The sequence below is a fragment of the Zalophus californianus genome, chromosome 1 (genome assembly GCF_009762305.2).
Source record: "Zalophus californianus isolate mZalCal1 chromosome 1, mZalCal1.pri.v2, whole genome shotgun sequence".
Classification (NCBI taxonomy): domain Eukaryota; kingdom Metazoa; phylum Chordata; class Mammalia; order Carnivora; family Otariidae; genus Zalophus; species Zalophus californianus.
Window position 1 is genome coordinate 204,896,380 of NC_045595.1, and position 18,333 is coordinate 204,914,712.

General features: G+C 44.4%; 1 protein-coding gene across 2 annotated transcripts in view; it reads left to right on the forward strand.

Annotated features, from left to right (window-relative positions):
• Positions 1 to 16,940, forward strand: part of KCNE2 (potassium voltage-gated channel subfamily E regulatory subunit 2) — a 35,266-nt gene extending 18,326 nt beyond the window's left edge. Inside the window, exons 1-2 of one of the 2 annotated variants that reach the window (XM_027586702.1) lie at positions 9,840 to 9,951; positions 16,450 to 16,940. In XM_027586702.1, coding sequence (XP_027442503.1) covers positions 16,462 to 16,833 — 372 coding nt within the window. In that variant the 5' untranslated portion in view covers positions 9,840 to 9,951; positions 16,450 to 16,461 and the 3' untranslated portion in view covers positions 16,834 to 16,940. Of the gene's footprint in view, positions 1 to 9,839; positions 9,952 to 16,449 lie in introns of those variants that run through there. The other variant, XM_027586701.1, reaches the window with a different exon arrangement.
• Positions 16,941 to 18,333: the final 1,393 nt, after the last annotated feature.

The window sequence follows — 18,333 nt, forward strand, 5'->3', positions numbered from 1 at the left end:
GACCAGAGGCCATGGGACATAAAGTGCCTTGCACATTGCCTAGCACACAGTAGGCTCTCCATAAATGGAAGTAGCTGAGCTAGAGGCAATGGATGTCGACATTACTGCTGGGCAGGAGGCCGGGTGAGCCTGGGAAAGTTGGCTGTGGGCTGTAACTTCAGATTGTATTTGAAATTTGGTGCGGTTAGTAATTTCCTGAGAGAAGACAATGCATTGAGAGCCGTGTGAGCATTGGAAAGTGCAGCCGGAGCCTGGTTTCTTCAATGGCAGCAAAGCACAAGGTCAAGTTTCCTGGGCAAGACATCCCCCCGAGGCTTGACCAAGGCTCTCAGGTCCTACACAACTTTGACAAGTTTCCAGAGATGTCATAAAGTGGAGGCAGCTCTGCCTGAGACTGGGACACAGGGAAGGTGGTAAGAGTAACAGAAGACTTGGATGAAGGGACAAAGGATGGTCAGGTCCCTCCTCTGCATCTGGCTCCTTCCTATGCAGAACCAATGGACTGGACTGCACAACCTTTAAGGCCTCATAGAGTTCTAATCTTCTAGAGTCCTAAGGATTCATAACTCTGGGTACAAAACCCAGAGCTTTGCTGGTGAGGATACGGAGCAACTAGAATTTTCACTCATTGTTGATCAGAATGTAAAATGGTGCAGCATCTCTGGAAACTAATCTGGCAGTTTCTTATCAAACTAAACACATCTGTGATCTGATCCAGCAGGTGCACTCTTGAATGTTTACCCCAGAGAAATGAAAACTTATATTCATGCCCAAATCTGTATATAAATGCTCACAACAGCTCTATTCACAATAGCAAAAAGCTGAAAACAACTCAAATACCCTTCAGCAGGTGAGTGGTTCAACATCTGTTTATTGGAGTAATATTCAACAGCTAACCATGGACGTACACAACTCACATGGTTCTCACAGGCATCATGCTGAGTGGGAAAAAAAACAGTCTCAGGGGGTTATGTAATGTATAATCCTATTTATTGAATATTCTAGAAGTGGCAGATTTATAGAGAGGGCAACCAGGGAATAGGGATAGGAGGAAGAAGTTCAAGTGGAAAAGGGGGGGCATGTAAAGGTTAGTTCCTTAATGGTGATGGGCAGTTCTTACCCTGATTGTGGTGCTGGTTCCACGAATCTATACATCAGATGAAGTTGCATCAAACCACGCACGCGTGCGTGCACACACACACACACACACACACACGAGTGCGGGTAAAAATGGTGAAATCTGAATTTGGTCTGTGGGCTCAATATCAGTTTCCTGTTTGGGTCTTTTTTTTAAGATTTATTTATTCATTGCTGGGGGTAGGTAGAGGGAGCGGTAGCGAGAGTCTTACACAGATTCTGCTGAGCGCAGTGTCCCTCACGGGGTTCGATCTCACAACCCTGAGATCACGACCTGAGCAGAATCCAAGAGTCAGATGCTTAAACTTCTGAGCCACCCAGGCGCCCCCAGTTACCTGGTTTTGGTATTATATTCTAGTTAAGTGTGATGTCATTATTGGGGGAAGCTGGGTGAAGGGCAGGTGGGACTCAGCATTTTTGCAACTTCCTCTGAGTCTGATTTCAAAATAAAAATAATAAACAAGAAATAGAATGGTTGTGTTCACCACTCTCTAAAATAAAAATTAAAAAAGAAATCAACCCAAAGCCTTGCTAAGGGTTGTCGGCACTGAGGGAAGAGGGCTCTCCCACCCAGAGCAGTCCGAGGCCATTTTTATCAGCTACGCACAACTGAACACTTCTGGGCTCAGTAGCTTTATGAGTCAAGCACGCTTGACAGCACTGTGGGGACACAGTGTGGTTGTTTCGAACACCGCAGCCTCTGGTGTAGACTCTGTTTCTCTAGCCCTAGCAGAGGGGAACCTAGTCGAAACACCCTGCCTATCAAGCTTGAAGGACCATACAATAGAAAATGGTCATCAGAAATTCTCCAGAACTGGACAGCAGGTGCCCCTGGGCCATCCCTTTTCTGGATACTCGGTAAAGCTGTGCTATCTCCTTGAGATTGCTAACCGGAAGTGAATTCTTTCGTTTTTAATTCTATTTTACTGTGGTAAGAATATTTTGCACGCGCTCTACCCTCTGAATGATCTTTATGTGCACGATACTGCATTGCTGACTCCAGGGACCATGTTAGACAGCAGATCTCTGGAACTTTCTCATCTTGCTTGACTGAAACTTTGTGCCTATTGCGTAGTCACTCCCCATCTCCACCTCCCTCCAATCCCCAGCAACCACCATGCTACTGATTCTCTGAATCGACTATTTTAGACATTTCAGAGAAGTGCAAACAGACAGTGTTTTTCTGTGACCGGCTGATTTCACTCAGCATGATGTCCTGCAGGTGTCTCCGTGTTCTCACATAGAGGTTTCCTCTTTTATTTTTTTTTTTTTAAGATTTTATTTATTTGAGAGAGAGAGCACATGAGAGGGGAGAGGGTCAGAGGGAGAAGCAGACTCCCTGCCAAGCAGGGAGCCCGATGCGGGACTTGATCCCGGGACTCCAGGATCATGACCTGAGCCGAAGGCAGTGGCTGAACCAACTGAGCCACCCAGGCGCCCCAGGTTTCCTCTTTTAAAAGGCTGACTAATATTCCATCGTATGTGTACACCATTATTTCTTCACCCATTTATCTGTTGATGGACTTGCAGGGTTTTTTCCCACATCTTGGCTGTTGTGAATAGTGCTGTAGTGAACATGGGGATGCAGATATCCCTTCGAGAACCCTGATTTCAATTCTTTGGGATAAATTCCCAGACCAGGGATTGCTGGATCATACAGTAGTTCTAGTTTTAATTTTTTAGAGGAGCCTCCGCACTGTTTTGTGGAACAATTTTACCAGTTTGAATTCCCACCAATGGTGTGCGAAGCTTCCAGTTTCTCCACATCCTTACCAACATCTGTCTTTTTGCTTTTTTGATAGGGGCCATCCTGATGGGTCTGAGGTGAAGCAAATTCCTAAAGCTACCATACTTTGGAACCCAGCAAAGGCCTGGAGATGGTTTTCTCCAAGAATAGGCAAGGAGTCATGGGTTTGTTCTAAATTTCCAAGGAGACAGAATTCTTAGAAAAGATTTCTTAAGGGAGCAGGTGTGTGGGTTTAACAGATGTCCCCCACTGGGGCCAACCCTGAGTGTGTCAGGAGGGCAGGAGGGCTGGGAGTCCATGGCAATGGGATGGGTGGGAAGTGCCGGTGGAGGGGCGTCTCTTCTTGCCCTGGAGACTCTCCAGCCTGGACTTCTGTCTTTGAATTAAACACAGAAGCTCCAGAGAAAACCCACTCAACACAGTGCCCAAATGAAGGGCTTGGAAACGAGGGGAGATATTGCCAATGACACGTCTGGAAAGAACCTTCTGGAAAGAGGTTCATTGGATGCACTTACAGGACCTGGGTTCTAAGCAAAAGTAGGCCTGATTCTTCGCAAAATCCCCACATGTTTGGGGAGTGGAATCCTTGATAAAGCCATATTTGTTGGAAATGGTTAAGCTTCTTTTAGACATAAAGAAGACAGAACATTCTAGTGACTCCTCAGTCAAATGGCGTCATTGCTCCAGAGCCATTGTCAGCTCTTGTAATATTCTGAAGCTGGGGACAGAGAAATTAGAAGCTGTTGTGCAGCTGCATGAAAGTACCTGTGGTTTCTCAGCACATTCAGACCCAGCTTTTCACAAAACTGATATGCTCGTGCTAAAACCATCAAAGAAAATGTCCTATTTTAGGAGTCCCACTTGGAAACTTCAAGTATTGTTAATGCTCTCGAAATGATGCAAAGTTTCTATTCCAAGTATCTTTCTGATTGGGAGAATAATCTCGGCACCTTGTAAATAGATGGGGTGGTTGGTTTCCTCAGCACCGGGATCTGGAATTGTAGTCTTTTCTGAGAGTTTGGGAAGCATCGAGAGCTTTTGTTCAACCAGACTCGGGAAAAGCAATACAGACAAAGTTCTTGCTGTCACAGACTCAAGGTCTAGTTTGAGGCAGGAAAAGGAAATAGCAAGCAATAAAATCGGGTAAGTTCAGAATTCCAAGATGCCACACTCACAGGGTGTGGGCTGTGCACAGACTCCATCCCCACTCTCAGTGAGGGCATCCTCCCATTGTGCAGTGCCCGACCTACGCCACAGTATGTGGCAGCCCTGCACAACTCAGACCATAAAAAATTCTACAAGGAAAATAAAGTATGGTGATTGGTGACAGATTGGGACAGCAGAAAAACACCTGTCTGAGAAGATGTCATTTGAAGCGGAGGAGAAGAGAGCTGTGCTAAGATCTGGGGGAAGAGCTTTCCAGGCAGAGGGAGCAGCCAATGCAAAGGTGCTGTGGTCAGCTGTATAATGGCCCCTCGAAGACGTCCACACCCCAACCCTTGGAACCTGTGAATATATTTCCCTTATGCGGTAAAAGGGACATTGAGGGACATTGCGGTTGTGATTGAATAATAGTCTGGAGATGAGAAAGATTACCCTGGATTGTCTCAGGCCCAATACAGTCACCAAGGTCCTCAGAAGAAGAAGGCAGGAGGGTCGTTAGAGGTCAGAAGATGTGACAGTGGAAGCAGAGGTTGGCATGATATGAGCAAGGGCCACCACCCCTTCCAAGGAATTGGGGCAGCCTCCAGAGGAAGCAGGCTCTCCCTCCAGAGCCTCCAGAAGGAACCACCCTACCCACACTTTGGACTTCTGACCACCAGAACTTCAAGATAGTAAATTTGTGTTGTTTTGGGTCACTAAGTTTATGGTATTTTGTTACAGCAACAATAGGAAAATAATACAGACCCTATGGCAGAAATGAGAAGAGCCGGGAGGCAGGATCAGGCTACAAGAGGAAGAAGAGGTCAGAGAGTGGACAAGGGGCTAGGTGCTCTATGACAGCAGGCATTCTGGACTTTATTCTGAAGATGCTGGGAAACCAGTGGAGAGATTCATACAGGACTGGCATGTTCTGATTTATGCAGTCCCTCTTAGAAGTGGATGAATGGGGATAAAGAGTGGAAAGCTGAATACCACTAGTCATGACACAGTTCAGCCACAAGCCGAGGGTGGTTTGAAGAAAGTAGACTGACTTGGGATGTGTTTTGAGATGTCAAATTAAAACACAACACCACCAGAGCAATAACAAACAAAGTTGAACTTCTTGCTTTCCAGGCAAAGGAGACAGGGTCAAAGAGTCTGTGCAGAAATGGGAAGAAGTAGGCTCAGGGTAACAGGGAGAAAGTACAACAAAAAAGGGCAAGATTCTGAGAACAGGTATCTGGCTGGCTCATGAAATGGACTGTAGTTCTTCTTTGCACTTGGCTGTTACACTAGTTCACACAAAAGCTCCCAGCACGTTTTTCAAAGAAGTTGGGGTGGGTTGCCAAGGTTCTGGGGGGTTCAATGTCACCCAGTAGGCAAATTCATACGGCCATGCTCAAGGCTTGGAGAGAGTTTTCTTTGATGGGAGGCAGTCAACAGTATTTGCTAATGGATTGGATGTGGGAGCATTGGTTTGCAACCCTCCCAGCAGCTTCCCTGTATGACCTGAAACTAGCCCCTGTATTCAGAGGGCAGAGAGAGCTCGAAGAGAGAAGTGGCCACTCGAGCTGGTAGGTGACAGGTTTAAAGTTCCAAGGGGAACGTACATATGAGCCTCACCTTGGGCAGCATCAAGACAAATGGATCCCCACACCTGCTTGCCAACTCTTAAAAGTTTATAAAGAGGCCTTAACTGGATCTAGACACATATACTGTGCAGGTGTTCTCAATACCACATCATTATCTCAAGGCCATGTTCTTGGAGCAGCCTCTGGGAGGAGGAAAGGTGAGCAGAACCCACATTCCAAGGACAGGGTGCCGTCTGAGGAGCCTCCAAGAGCCCCTGTTCAGTTCATAGGTCATTGGGTGGTCCCATCTTTTTGATGACATTCCCCAACAGGGAGGTCAGGAAAAGAAAGGAATCAACACTAATTTTTAGGGTTTTGGCTTAAGGAACTGGAGGATGGTGGGGCCACTTTGCTGTGATGGGGCAGATGGAGGAGCTGATTTGGTGGGAGAATTAAAAGTTCTGTTTGGGCATTGAAGTTGAGATACCCATTAGACATACACATGGAAATGTCAAGCAAGCATTTGGACATTTGAGTCTGAAGTTCAGAAGAGAGAACTGGGCTGGGGATATAAATTTATAAGTCAACTACATAAACATGGATTTTTAAGAAATCAACTTTATTGGGCGCCTGGGTGGCTCAGTCAGTTAAGCATCTGCCTTCGGCCCAGGTCATGATCCCAGGGTCCTGGGATGGAGTCCCGCATCAGGCTTTCTGCTCAGGGGGAGTCTGCTTCTCTCTGCCCCTCCCCCCTGCTTATGCTTTCTCTCTCTCTCTCTCAAATAAATAAAATCTTTTAAAAAAAGAAAAGAAACCAACTTTATTGTGGTAGACTTTACATAAAATTACATGTATCCATTTTAAGGGTACAGTTCAGGGAATCTTGACAAATGTATACACCCAGTAACTACCACCACAGTCAAGATCTAGAACAATTCAGTCACCCCATAAAACTCAATCCTTTGCAGTCAGTCTTCCCCTTACCTGGCCCCAGGAAACAACTGACCTTCTTTCTATCACTGTAGATTACTTTTGCCTTTTCTGGAATTTCTAGACACAGAATCATACAATACAGCTTTTTTGTGTGTGTATCTGACTTCTTTTGTTCAAGCAACGTTTTTGAGATGTATCCATGTTGTTGCATGTATGGTTAGTTTGTTCCTTCTTATTGTTGAGCAATATTCAATTGTATAGATATACTACAATTTGTTTACCTATTTATCTATTGAGGGATATTTGGGTTATTCCCAATTTTTAGCTATTATGAATAAAGCTGCTAGGAACATTCACGTGTGAGTCTTTGTGTAGACACACTTTTTTTTCACTTATTCTGGGTAAATATCTAGGATTGGGATTGTTGAGGCCCCATGGTAACTTTCTAAGAGAGTGCCAAGCTGTTTCCGAGTGGTGGAACCATTTTATGTTCCAACCGGCAATGTAAGAAAGTTCCAGTTACTCCATAGTCTCAACAACACTTGGTGTTGTTAGTTCTTTAAAAAGGATTTTAGCCATTCCAGTAGGTGTAGTGGTATCTCATGGTGGTTGTAAGTTCATTTCCCTAATGAGTAATGATGTTGAGCCATTGAGGGGTATAGCTTTGTGAAAATGAAAAAAAAAACCAACAAAATCATAATTTACTCCTTGAAAACCAAAATTTGTATAGGAGAGAGGTAACTGGGTCATCAAAGAACAGTACTTCCAACACCATAGAAATGCAAAGTCTGAATTTGGATTTAACTGTGAATTGTGATCTACTGGGGGAGGAAAGAGGATGTGGACATTGAGTTACCTACCATAACAGGAGGTCAGTAGATAGAGCCTATACGGGCTATCTCCTAGCAGGATTGCCTTGAGCAGGGAGGCACTGACTGATTTGAAATTCTCCAAAGACAATTACCCAACTTCCTGCCTTCCCCATTACTTGCCACTAGCAGTTGCTAGCCTTTTAGTTTGTATCATAGTGGTGCCCTAAAAACCGTACTAGTAGCTTGAAAGGCGGGCTCAATTCTAAACAGTCTTCCACTGTTCTTATCTTTCGAAGGAATTTGGGGTTTGTTTAGTGCTGGATGTGGAACTGACTAACATCCAATTTTAAATCCAAAAGCAGACTCAACTCCCTGGGCTTTAAAAACATATGCCATACGTAGGCAGAGGAACTCTGTAATGGTGTGGGTTGCAATTTGATTTTCAAAGAGAACATTTACTTTTATGATCCTCGCTTTCTCTCAGATACCATTTTACTCTCCCGTTGGGGACAATGCAGGGTGAATCTACTGAGAGCCTTTTGCAGAGGCCAGGGGGGCTGAAGCCTGTCAGGGGGAGACATGAAACAGCTCTACCCTCTTCCCATTTTCTTCTCCAGCCTGCAGCTGATGCTTGGGTCGTATTTATACTCCGCTTCTTCATCCACTCTGTCAGGTCCTCATCTCGTTCCAGTTGTGTGAATTGAGTATCAGGGCATGAGTAGGAGCTATCTAAAAATAAACCACTAAGGAGCTACTCTTCACACAGTGCTAGAATATTCTTTTCCTTGGTGAGTCTGGTCAAGCTCTGCTTCTCACTGCCATGTCCTCTTGTGTCCTTCTCTTAAAAATAATAGCAAAAGCTAATACTTGTAAAACACTTTCTATCTTACTATGTGTCAGGTTCTGTACTAAGTGCTTTCCATTCATTAACTCATTTAACTTTGGTGACAACCCAATGAGGTAGGGGCTCTTAATCTTCCCATTTTCCAGATAAAGAATCCAGAGATCAGGAACCTAAGCAATTTGCTCACCTGGTTTGTCAGCCTCCAAAGCCAGAGTCTCAGCCTCTATGATGTATTGCCTTCCATTTCGACCTCAAATTACTGAAGTGTAGACTTGCATGCTGTTTTGATTCTCCTCACCTTTCCACTAGGAGAATGCAAGACACCAAATTAAACGGTCAAGGCTGTTTCAGGAGTGAGGGAGACGTTGGTCTCTGTTCCTTGTTTCCACCAGGAGGTGGCAGAGTTGCCCCAGTGGAATGTCCCTGGGAGCCATTTGAAAGGCTTCCGTTCCTATGGAGACACTTTTAGCCCAATTGACCATCAGACCTTTTTTTTGGGGGGGGGGTTCTGGTTGAGGTTACTGAATAGTGTTCAGTGAAGACAATCTATGAGGACAAATGGTGTCATGAGAAGCTGGCGTGGAATTACAGAGATCCTTGTATTTCTTTAGATCACACCCACTATGTTAACTACTACGAGGAGTTGTAGGTAATTTGATATCCTAACCACCTTCCTCTTGCCACCCAGTGCACCTCAAGCCACATTGCCCAGAGCACCCTTTGATGAGAAAATTCAATCGTAAAATAAAGGTCATCTTACTTTGCACAGCTATATGACAGTGACAGGCAGCCCTATGACCTCCAAGTGATTTTGGTGGTGTGTCACTACTGTGGCCACACTTCGGGGTTAGATTCAAATCCTGGCTCTACCTCTATGTCAGCCTGACCTCTGGACCTCTCTGTGCCTGGATTCCTTAGCTGTAAAGCTCAGAGTCCCTTTACTTTGGGTTGTGACAACGACTGCTTGAGACTAACACAATAAAAGCATTTGAGAAGGACCTGGTACACGACCTGACACTCAGTAGGTGTTGGCTCTACTCAATTCCAAGGACTCCCACCATGATAGAAAAGGATCTTTTGGTAAGCAGAGAGTGTTTAGCTCTTTCGAGGTCTCTACATGATTCCCTGGACTTGCCTCCATGTCCTTTGTATAGTACCTTTATTGTGGCTGCTTTCTACTGTACAAGATAACAATGTTTCTCTAAAGCCACTTGAAAATTGTCTCAAAGTGGGGTATTTAAACAAAACTAGGTTTATGAGGAGGTGGTTAGAATAGGGGCACTTGCCTGGAGGCATACTGGCCTTCCCCTCAACCTGCACCCACCCAGAGATGGCCGTGTTCATCTCATCTCTCTCGGATGCTTGCCCTCAGCACAAGTCCTGCGGGGAATGGTGCTGTCCACTGAGCCTTTTCCTGGGGAAGGGGGCTCACTGTGGCCAGGCAGTGTCCTGGCTGGGGCTGGCATCACTTTGCCTCTACCCAATGCCAGCCTCCAAGCAGGAACACCCCATCAGGCACCAAGGTTAATTCCCAACGGCCGGCTGGTATTTAATTTTCCACGTAAGATTAGATTAAACATTTGGGTTCATAAAAGCCTAGATTGCAGACCGTAGCTAACAAAGGCTTGGTTGGCTGCAAGCTGAGGGGGACCCGGCAGGCTGAGATTTATGCATAGTCCCGGAGAGCTTGCCAACACCAACCAGGAGGTTTAGAGCAGCTTGGCTTTGTAGCAGGGGATTTCATACTGCTCACGCACTGCCTAGGTAAGCTTCGATTGCAAATTCTCTATTCTTCGAGAAATTAAGGAACAAAGCTATAGATTTCTGTTTTCCAGACATTTATAAAAGGAGTGATTTTCCTGGCATAAGATGGCCTTTCCTTCGTTCTTTCTTTCCTCTCAATCTCTCTCTGTTCTCCTTCCTCTCCATCCTCTCCTCCTTCCTCTTCTTTTTCTCCTCATCCCCTTCATTCTTATTCTAATTTTTAGTATTGTTTTCCTTCCTCATTCCTTTATACTCTGATGAAAATTTTGAAAGTGTTTTTTTTTTTTAAAGATTTTATTTATTCATTTGAGAGAGAGAGACAGAGCGAGACAGAGAGAGCACAAGCAGGGGGAGAGGGAGAAGCAGACTTCCTGCTGAGCTGGGAGCCCGACATGGGATGCGGAGCTCGATCTCAGGACCTGGAGATCATGACCTGAGCCCAAGACAGAGGCTTAACCATCTGAGCCACCCAGGCACCACTTGAAAGTGTTTTTATGGAATGTTCATGGTAAATGCAGATACTCATATCCTTTTCTATTCTTTTTTTTTTTTTTTTTTTTTTTTTTTAAAGATTTTATTTATTTATTTGAGAGAGACTGAGAGATAGAGAGCACGAGAGGGAAGAGGGTCAGAGGAGAAGCAGACTCCCTGCCGAGCAGGGAGCCCGATGCGGGACTCGATCCCGGGACTCCCTTTTCTATTCTTGATATAAAAATGAAAGACTTCAGAGCGCCTGGGTAGCTCAGTCGGTTAGGGTCTGACTCTTGATTTTGGTTCAGGTCATATCTTGGGGTCATGGGATCGAGCCCCGTCTCTGGCTCATGCTGAATGTGGAACCTGCTTAAGATTCTCTCTCCCTCTCCCCCTCCCCGCCACTGTGCACTCTCACTCTCTCTAAAACTCTAAAAAAAAACAAAAAAACAAAAAAAAACACACACACACACAACAAAAGACCTCACTGCCTTGTTAGACCCAGGTGATGCTAATGATCCACCATCTTTCCTTCTTTTCTTTTGAAGATTTATTTATTTGTTTGAGAGAGAAAGAGTGGGGGAAGGGGCAGAGAGAGAGAGAGAGGGAGAGAGAGAGTCTTAAGCAGACTCCCTGCTGAACAGGGCTCGATCTCACAACCCTGAGATCACAACCTGAGCTGAAACCAAGAGCTGGTCACTTAACCAACTGTACCATCCCAGCGCCCCACCACCAACTTTCCAGAAAACAGAACTTTGGGGTTTGGGATCAAGTGGGTGTTACTTTCCTTACAGTGTCCAGATTGTCTCTGTTGTGAATGACACACACCTGTGACAAACACAGCTGGAATTAGGGGATCATTATACGTCCTGAAGATAGGGCACAACTACTTGGTGTACGTGAGCTGAAACCATGGTCGTGGTCTCATTTCTTTTATCCAGTTGAGCTGTCCTGTCACAGATGATGGAAACGGGGTGGTATTGGACCATGTGACCTCTGCTAGGGCCCAGTGGGGGCTGGTAGCTAGCCTGGGTAACTTGGGTTTCTAGTCAGAGCACTATGGTCAACGTGTAAGTACTGTGATGCTGGACAGGTGATTTAAGCTCTGTGGGCTATAGTTACTGCACCTGCCAGATGAGCAGGCCAGCCTAAATAATCTCTAGAGGCCCATCCTGTTCTTTGACCAAGAACTATTTATTGAAAATGCCTGAAAATATAGGTCCACCTATGTTAGGTTGAACCATATAAAATTGCCATTACTGGCCATATTTAACAGATAGAAGTGGCAATTTCATATGGTTCAACAGAACATAAATAACAGTCTTCACATTACTAAACACTTATTATGGTGTTCTACTTAGAGAGGGATAATATCTATGCCAAATGTGATCAAGATCTATCAGTTAAGTAGTTATTCTGAGTATCATAAATTTAAACCTATTAGAATGTTCTAGCATAATGTCCATCAGTAAAATTGCTTTCACACACTGATTCACTTTTCCCTTGGTTATGGAACAGACAACAGACCACTTAGCCATGTCTCATGCAACAGTGTTCAAAATATGAATCCCCCTTGGACTTAATTTTTTCAGCCTGGCCAGGGGCCAGGTACTTCATCTACCTGAGCCCTTTTCACTCTATGATTAAGTCTTATCAAGAAGCACCTCCTGATCTGCTTTTTTTTCTTAAAGATTTATTTATTATTTTAGGGGGGGGAGTGGGGAGGGGCAGAAGGATAGAGAGAACCTCCAGCCGACTTCCCACTGAGCGCAGAGCCCGATCTCACGATCCTGAGATCATGACCTGGGCTGAAATCAAGAGTCAGACGCTCAACCGACTGAGCCATCCAGGTGCCCCAAGAAGCTTTGCCATGAGCCTTTGTCCATGTTAGAAGAGTTGACCAAATATCAGTATTAGCTCCAGCAGCAGGTTGGTGAATGTTGCCATGCTCATACCTTGAAACAAACCCAAATAAGTCCAGTGGAATCTAGCACTGAAGTCCCTCAACTCAAAGATATTTTGTCACAGGGATACTTGGTTGGGCTTTAGGGGGCCCGGGAGTCCCCTGAAATTGATTGTAGAGCTTTGTATGTGCATACATATACTTTTGGGGGGGGAGAATAAGATCAGATTGTTTAATTTCATTTTTCAAGGAGTTTGTGAATCCCTTCCTCTCCTGCAAGTAGGTTGAGAATCACCGTTCTAGTCGTTTCCAGCTGAAATCCATAGTACGTGAGAGAGGAACATTCACCGATTCACCAAACATTTAGTAAAAGATCTTCAATGTATCAACCATGATGTAAGGTCCTGGGATTCAAAGATGAGTAAAACAGTAGATCCCTGCCCCCCAGCAGCTCAAACTCCCATGTAATTATGATCTAAATGACTTCAGCTCTCTGAACATGTTTCCTTATCTGTAAATTGGAGCTAATAATCCAATCCCAATGTCAGAGAGTGGTTTTGAGTATCACATGAATGAGCTCACAATACCTGGGTAATTGAAAATGAGCAAACAGACAAACATGGCAGTTTGCAGAAGCACAGAAAAGGATCTCCAATTCAGACAGAGGTCTGGGGGAAAACTTGTGGATGAGGTGACCCCGCACGGGGCGGGGGGAGGGGGTGGTTTCTAAACTACAAGAACATACCGCTATTTTTATGTGTGAGTCTGGAGAGACTCAGCTCCTTTGTCCTATAGAAATTGTATTTCTTTCTTCCTCTGCAGGGTGACTGGGGACATCAGAAGACCAAGGTTACTCCAATGCCCTCTCCTCTCTCTTTTGTGTTCCGTCTCCCCTCCCCCTCAATACTTACTTAAAGAGCCCCATTCCCATTTTAGCTGTGGAATCTCGAGGCTTCCCTTGAAGCACCCTGTCCTGGATGGCCTTGCCGAGCATCGAAACATAGCTCTCCTATGTCCCCATTCTCTCAGAGCTCTGAAAAGACAGGGACTCACAATTGAGCGCTCTTACAAGTGAGGCACTGGCCTAGATTTTTCATAGGTGGTGTCATTGCTTTGATGAAAACATTCGCACAATGGTGTTGGCAGTGAGCGTGCCCTATCCTCCTGCGCATCCTCTGCTCAGAGGAGTCACTGGTGGAATTCCAAGCACAGTGGCACAGCTCACAAAGGAGATACGTGGGAGGCAGGGTGGGCAGAGGAGCTCAGAGCACTTAGGAGCTTGCAACGCTATCACCTCTGTGGGGGGCGGCGGGGGGAGACTCAGATCCAAGGCAGGGCCTCATGTGGCCCAGTGCATACTGGAGTAGTATCCAAAAGTGCTGTCCAATAAGCAAAAATAACTAGAATAATTCCAATCTTGAGAGCACCTTAGAAAAAAACACTGCAGGGGAGCTGATTCTCTGCCCAGAAGGGGATCCCCCTTCCCCCTGCTAGTTTTCTGCTGCCCTGCATTGGCTCAGCACCCTCCCCCAGACCGAATTTCTCCCATCACTCACTCCTGGGACTTCTCTACCCCTCCACCAGCCCTTCGTCCTGTACACTTAGCTCTCCTGGTTCTTTTTTTTACTTGTGTCTATGTTCTATCCAGTTTTCCATCTGGCTTCACAAAAAGAAACTGAAGTCTCTCTAGAGGGTGCAGAAGGTAGAGGGGTATACAAGCTGGCCAAATCACAAGTTTCTTTACTGGATGAAGATGTGGAGAAGGGTTGGCAGAAAGAGAGGGTGAGAACACTCACAGGTGAAGGAATCATACCTGTAAAACCAGCCCTGACATAGCACACAGGGGTGGGTTGTCTTTTGATTGATGAAACAAGCATGAACTCCCCCTAATTGAGTAGATCTCATCTCCGGGAGGGTTAAGGAGCCGGTGGTGATGTCTTGCATAGGATTAAAGCCAGGTTAGCTATACTCTTCACAGTGAACTGTATTATTTTAAGGGGGAGAAAGCCTGTCTCTGTTGCATTGCTTGGAAAATGTGCTTGGCATGTACTTTGGGGGCAATCTTATCTCTTTGTCAAGTTTCTTTTCAATTCTCTAGGCTTTGTGTGGAGGGAAGAGCAAGAGGAAGATCCAAGAGCCCTTTGAATAATAGGACTTAAAACATCAGATTGAAAAAATCTATTAACTTAGTTACCATATTTCTCAATGAATGAAATGTTGGGAAGGCGTCAGAGAAAGACCTGGACGTGTACTTGTGCCCTTTCTGCAGGTGGGGAGATCAGAAACCTCTCTCCTCATAAGAGGAAATGAAAGACATGTTAAAGAGAAGAGGCATTGTTTTCAGAAGGGCATTAGGCAAATTAGGTTTGTTCAGGGCTTTTATTGACTGGGCAAACCTGTAGGTCCTGGCTAATCCCAGGTTCACTTCCTGTCTACATTCCTTCCAGTTCTATTCACACCTGTTTGCTCCATCTATGTACCATGTTCAGCTCCATTCTCTGAGCTCCCTTATCACTTTGTTCAGACCGCTTATGACTCTTTGTTACTTCTCATTGCCATTTGTTTGCAGTTCTCCTGTGACACTGAGCTTCCACAGACAGACATCTCATATTCAACATCTCTGCATTTCCAATGCCCCTCATGTGCCTGGCACATCCATTTATTCATTCAACATCCATTGTGTGCCTTTGATGTGTCGGGCTCTGTGCCCACATTCACTGTCTCAAGGTAGGGAAAGGCGATATGAGTCCTGTCCTCATGGAAATGACAGATGAGTAGGAAAGATGACACCGTAAGCCAATAATCATACACACACACACCAGCAATATACACACATAATTAGCACATATTGTGAAGAGGGCTTTGAAGAAAAAAAATAAGATGCTATTGGAGTAAAGGGGCGGGGGCAGAACTGATTAGAACAGAGCCAGGGAGTTTTTTCAGAAGTGACAGTTAAGCGGGGACCAAGAGAGTAAAGAAGGTAGCAGAGGGAAGAGAAAGGAAAAATTATTCCAGGTTGAGGAAAGAGAATGTGCAAATGTCCTGAAGCAGGAGAACGTTTATTGACTTGGAGCAAGGAAGGCCAGTATGACCAGTTGTCATGAGGATAGAGTTGTTGGGGAGGTGGTCAGGGACCAGCTCAGGCCAAGCCAGGTGAACCCCACGAAGTAAGTAGGATTTTATTTTAAGCACTACAGGAAGGGACTGAATCATTTTAGAAGCAAGGGGATATGATCCCATTTCCTTCTTTAAAAGAGCACAATGACTGCTGTGGAGGGCAGAGAGGGACAGATATGCCCCCAGGAGACAGTTTGGAGGAGGGTCGCATTGCACTGCATTGTGTCTTCAAGGTGAGGGATGTTGGTGGCTGGGCAGTGCCAGTGAGGAGGGAGAGGAGAGGTGGGTTTGAGGAATATGAACCATCTCTCAGGTTATCTCATTGTGCCACTTGCCTAAGATGCTTCTTCAAATGTGGATGTACACATTCCTCTCTGGAATCCTTGGGGAAAGCACTGTGTAGACAAAGGAGATGGAGCAGACTGCAAAGACTGTCAATGCCCCTTGCAATCTTCTGCCCCATAATTCTCTGAAAACACAAGTCAAACATGAGTCGCCCCTTCATTCCGCTGACCCCTGGGGAATGCCTGTTGAGAACAAGGCATTATGCTAGCTATTGTGAGGTGACCTGTCTGTTTAAAAACAAAGTAGTGCAAGATGATTGATGAAAATTTAGGATGTGAGAAGAGTATAAAGAAGGAAAAAATTTTCGTTAGGTATACCACCCACTATTAACATTTTGAACGATTTCCTGTCTTTTTTCCATTGTCATTTGCATGTTTACATTTATTTACATATGTAAATGGGGATAGTATATATAGTTTTATGTCCCCCATCACATTTTTATTGTAAGGTATCCTGCATCCAAGAAGGGCATAAATATGCATGTGCACAGCTTAAAGAATAAAAAAAAAATATATATGCACTCAATCAATCACCAGCTAGGTGAAGAAGAAATTGTATTATCTCCCCTTTGCATTCCCCTCTCTTTATCCCTTAAAGTAGCCAAATGCAGAAAGAATCAGTGTTCTTCACCTTGTTCATCTATTTTATCATTCAAATTGCAGCAGGAGGGAGATATGCCTACTTTATCCAATCTGACACAGATGCTGGAAGATGTCTTCAAAAAGATTTTTATTACTTATATGGACAATTGGCGCAGGAACACAACAGCTGAGCAAGAGGCCCTACAAGCCAAATTGGATGCTGAGAACTTCTACTATGTCATCTTGTACCTCATGGTGATGATCGGAATGTTCTCTTTCATCATTGTAGCTATCCTGGTGAGCACAGTGAAATCCAAGAGGCAAGAGCACTCCAACGATCCCTACCACCAGTACATCGTGGAAGATTGGCAAGAGAAGTACAAGAGTCAAATCTTGAATCTAGAAGAATCAAAGACCACCATCCATGAGAACATGGGTGCAGCAGGGATCAACATGGGTCCTTGAGAAACAGAAGAAGCATAAAGCCAACATCTGATATCCAGATCCAAAGAGATGCCCGTGCCATGGAGCAAATCCAAGTTGTAATTGCTTAGAAGATACTCAGTTCCTTGCTTGCTGTTGAGAATTTTCACGGAGATCATGTGGCCGCTCAACCAAGATAGATGACATTTTTTTTTTTACGATGATCTCTTATCTTTACTTTTTCTAATTTTATTTCGTTAGTCACTATACGTTACATCATTAGTTTTTGATCTAGCGTTCCATGATTCATTGTTTGCATATAACACACAGTGCTCCATGCAAAACATGCCCTCCTTAATACCCATCACCCGGCTAACCCATCCCTCCACTGCCCTCTCCTCTAAAACCCTCAGTTTGTTTCTCAGAGTCCATAGTCTCTCATGGTTCATCTCCCCCTCCGATTTCCGCCCCCCTTCATTTTTTCCCTTCCTACTATCTTTTTTTTTTTTTTAACATATACTGTATTATTTTTCCAGAGGTACAGGTCTGTGATTCATCAGTCTTACACAACTCACAGCGCTCACCATAGCACATGCCCTCCCCAATGTCTATCACCCAGCCACCCCATCCCCCCCACCCCCCACCACTCCAGCAACCCTTAGTTTGTTTCCTGAGATTAAGACTTCCTCGTATCAGTGAGATCATATGATACATGTCTTTCTCTGATTGACTTATTTCGATCAGCATAATATCCTCCAGTTCCATCCACGTCATTGCAAATGGCAAGATTTCATTTTTTGATGGCTGCATAATATTCCGTTGTGTGTGTGTGTGTGTGTGTATATATATATATATATATATATATATACCACATCTTCTTTAGACAGATGACATTTTAATTTCAGTGATTTATACTTGCTCATCGGAACAATATTTTATGCGGAACACCTCTTTTACTTTCTGGGCAATATAAATGGAATCTTAATCAATGTCCACTTTGACAAATTTTGTCATGTTAGTGAAAATAAAGTCAAATTTGAAGTGAAGTGCCTGTGTGCTGACACTGGGGTTAGAGGGGGGACTAATAAATCACAGAACCTTTTTTTCTTATGAAACACTGGTTTGTATGTGATGAATTCACTTTATAAATAACCCAGCTGTGTTACCCAGAAGCTGTGGTTCAAAAACGTATCACTTGCTCCACCAGCTTGACATCCGAGCATTTATTTATTAATTCAGGAATGCAGAGTCCGAAGTGATGGATGAACAGAATCACCAGGTTACTTTATGGGCATTGTTTTCCGGACATTTTGCTTATTTGGAAGTCTGAAGACAGAACAAACATTCCACAAGGGCAAATAGTCCCCAACGGAGACGTTGCATTATCCAGTACAACAGAAACATGTTTTAAAATTAACATCTGAAGCTTTCCAGAAAACTAACTCTTCAAAGCTCTTGCTATTATAGGAAAAAATAAGGAAAAGTTGTAACATCGCCTTATAAATAACAAATTTTTTCAACTCAGTTTATCTTCTTCCATTT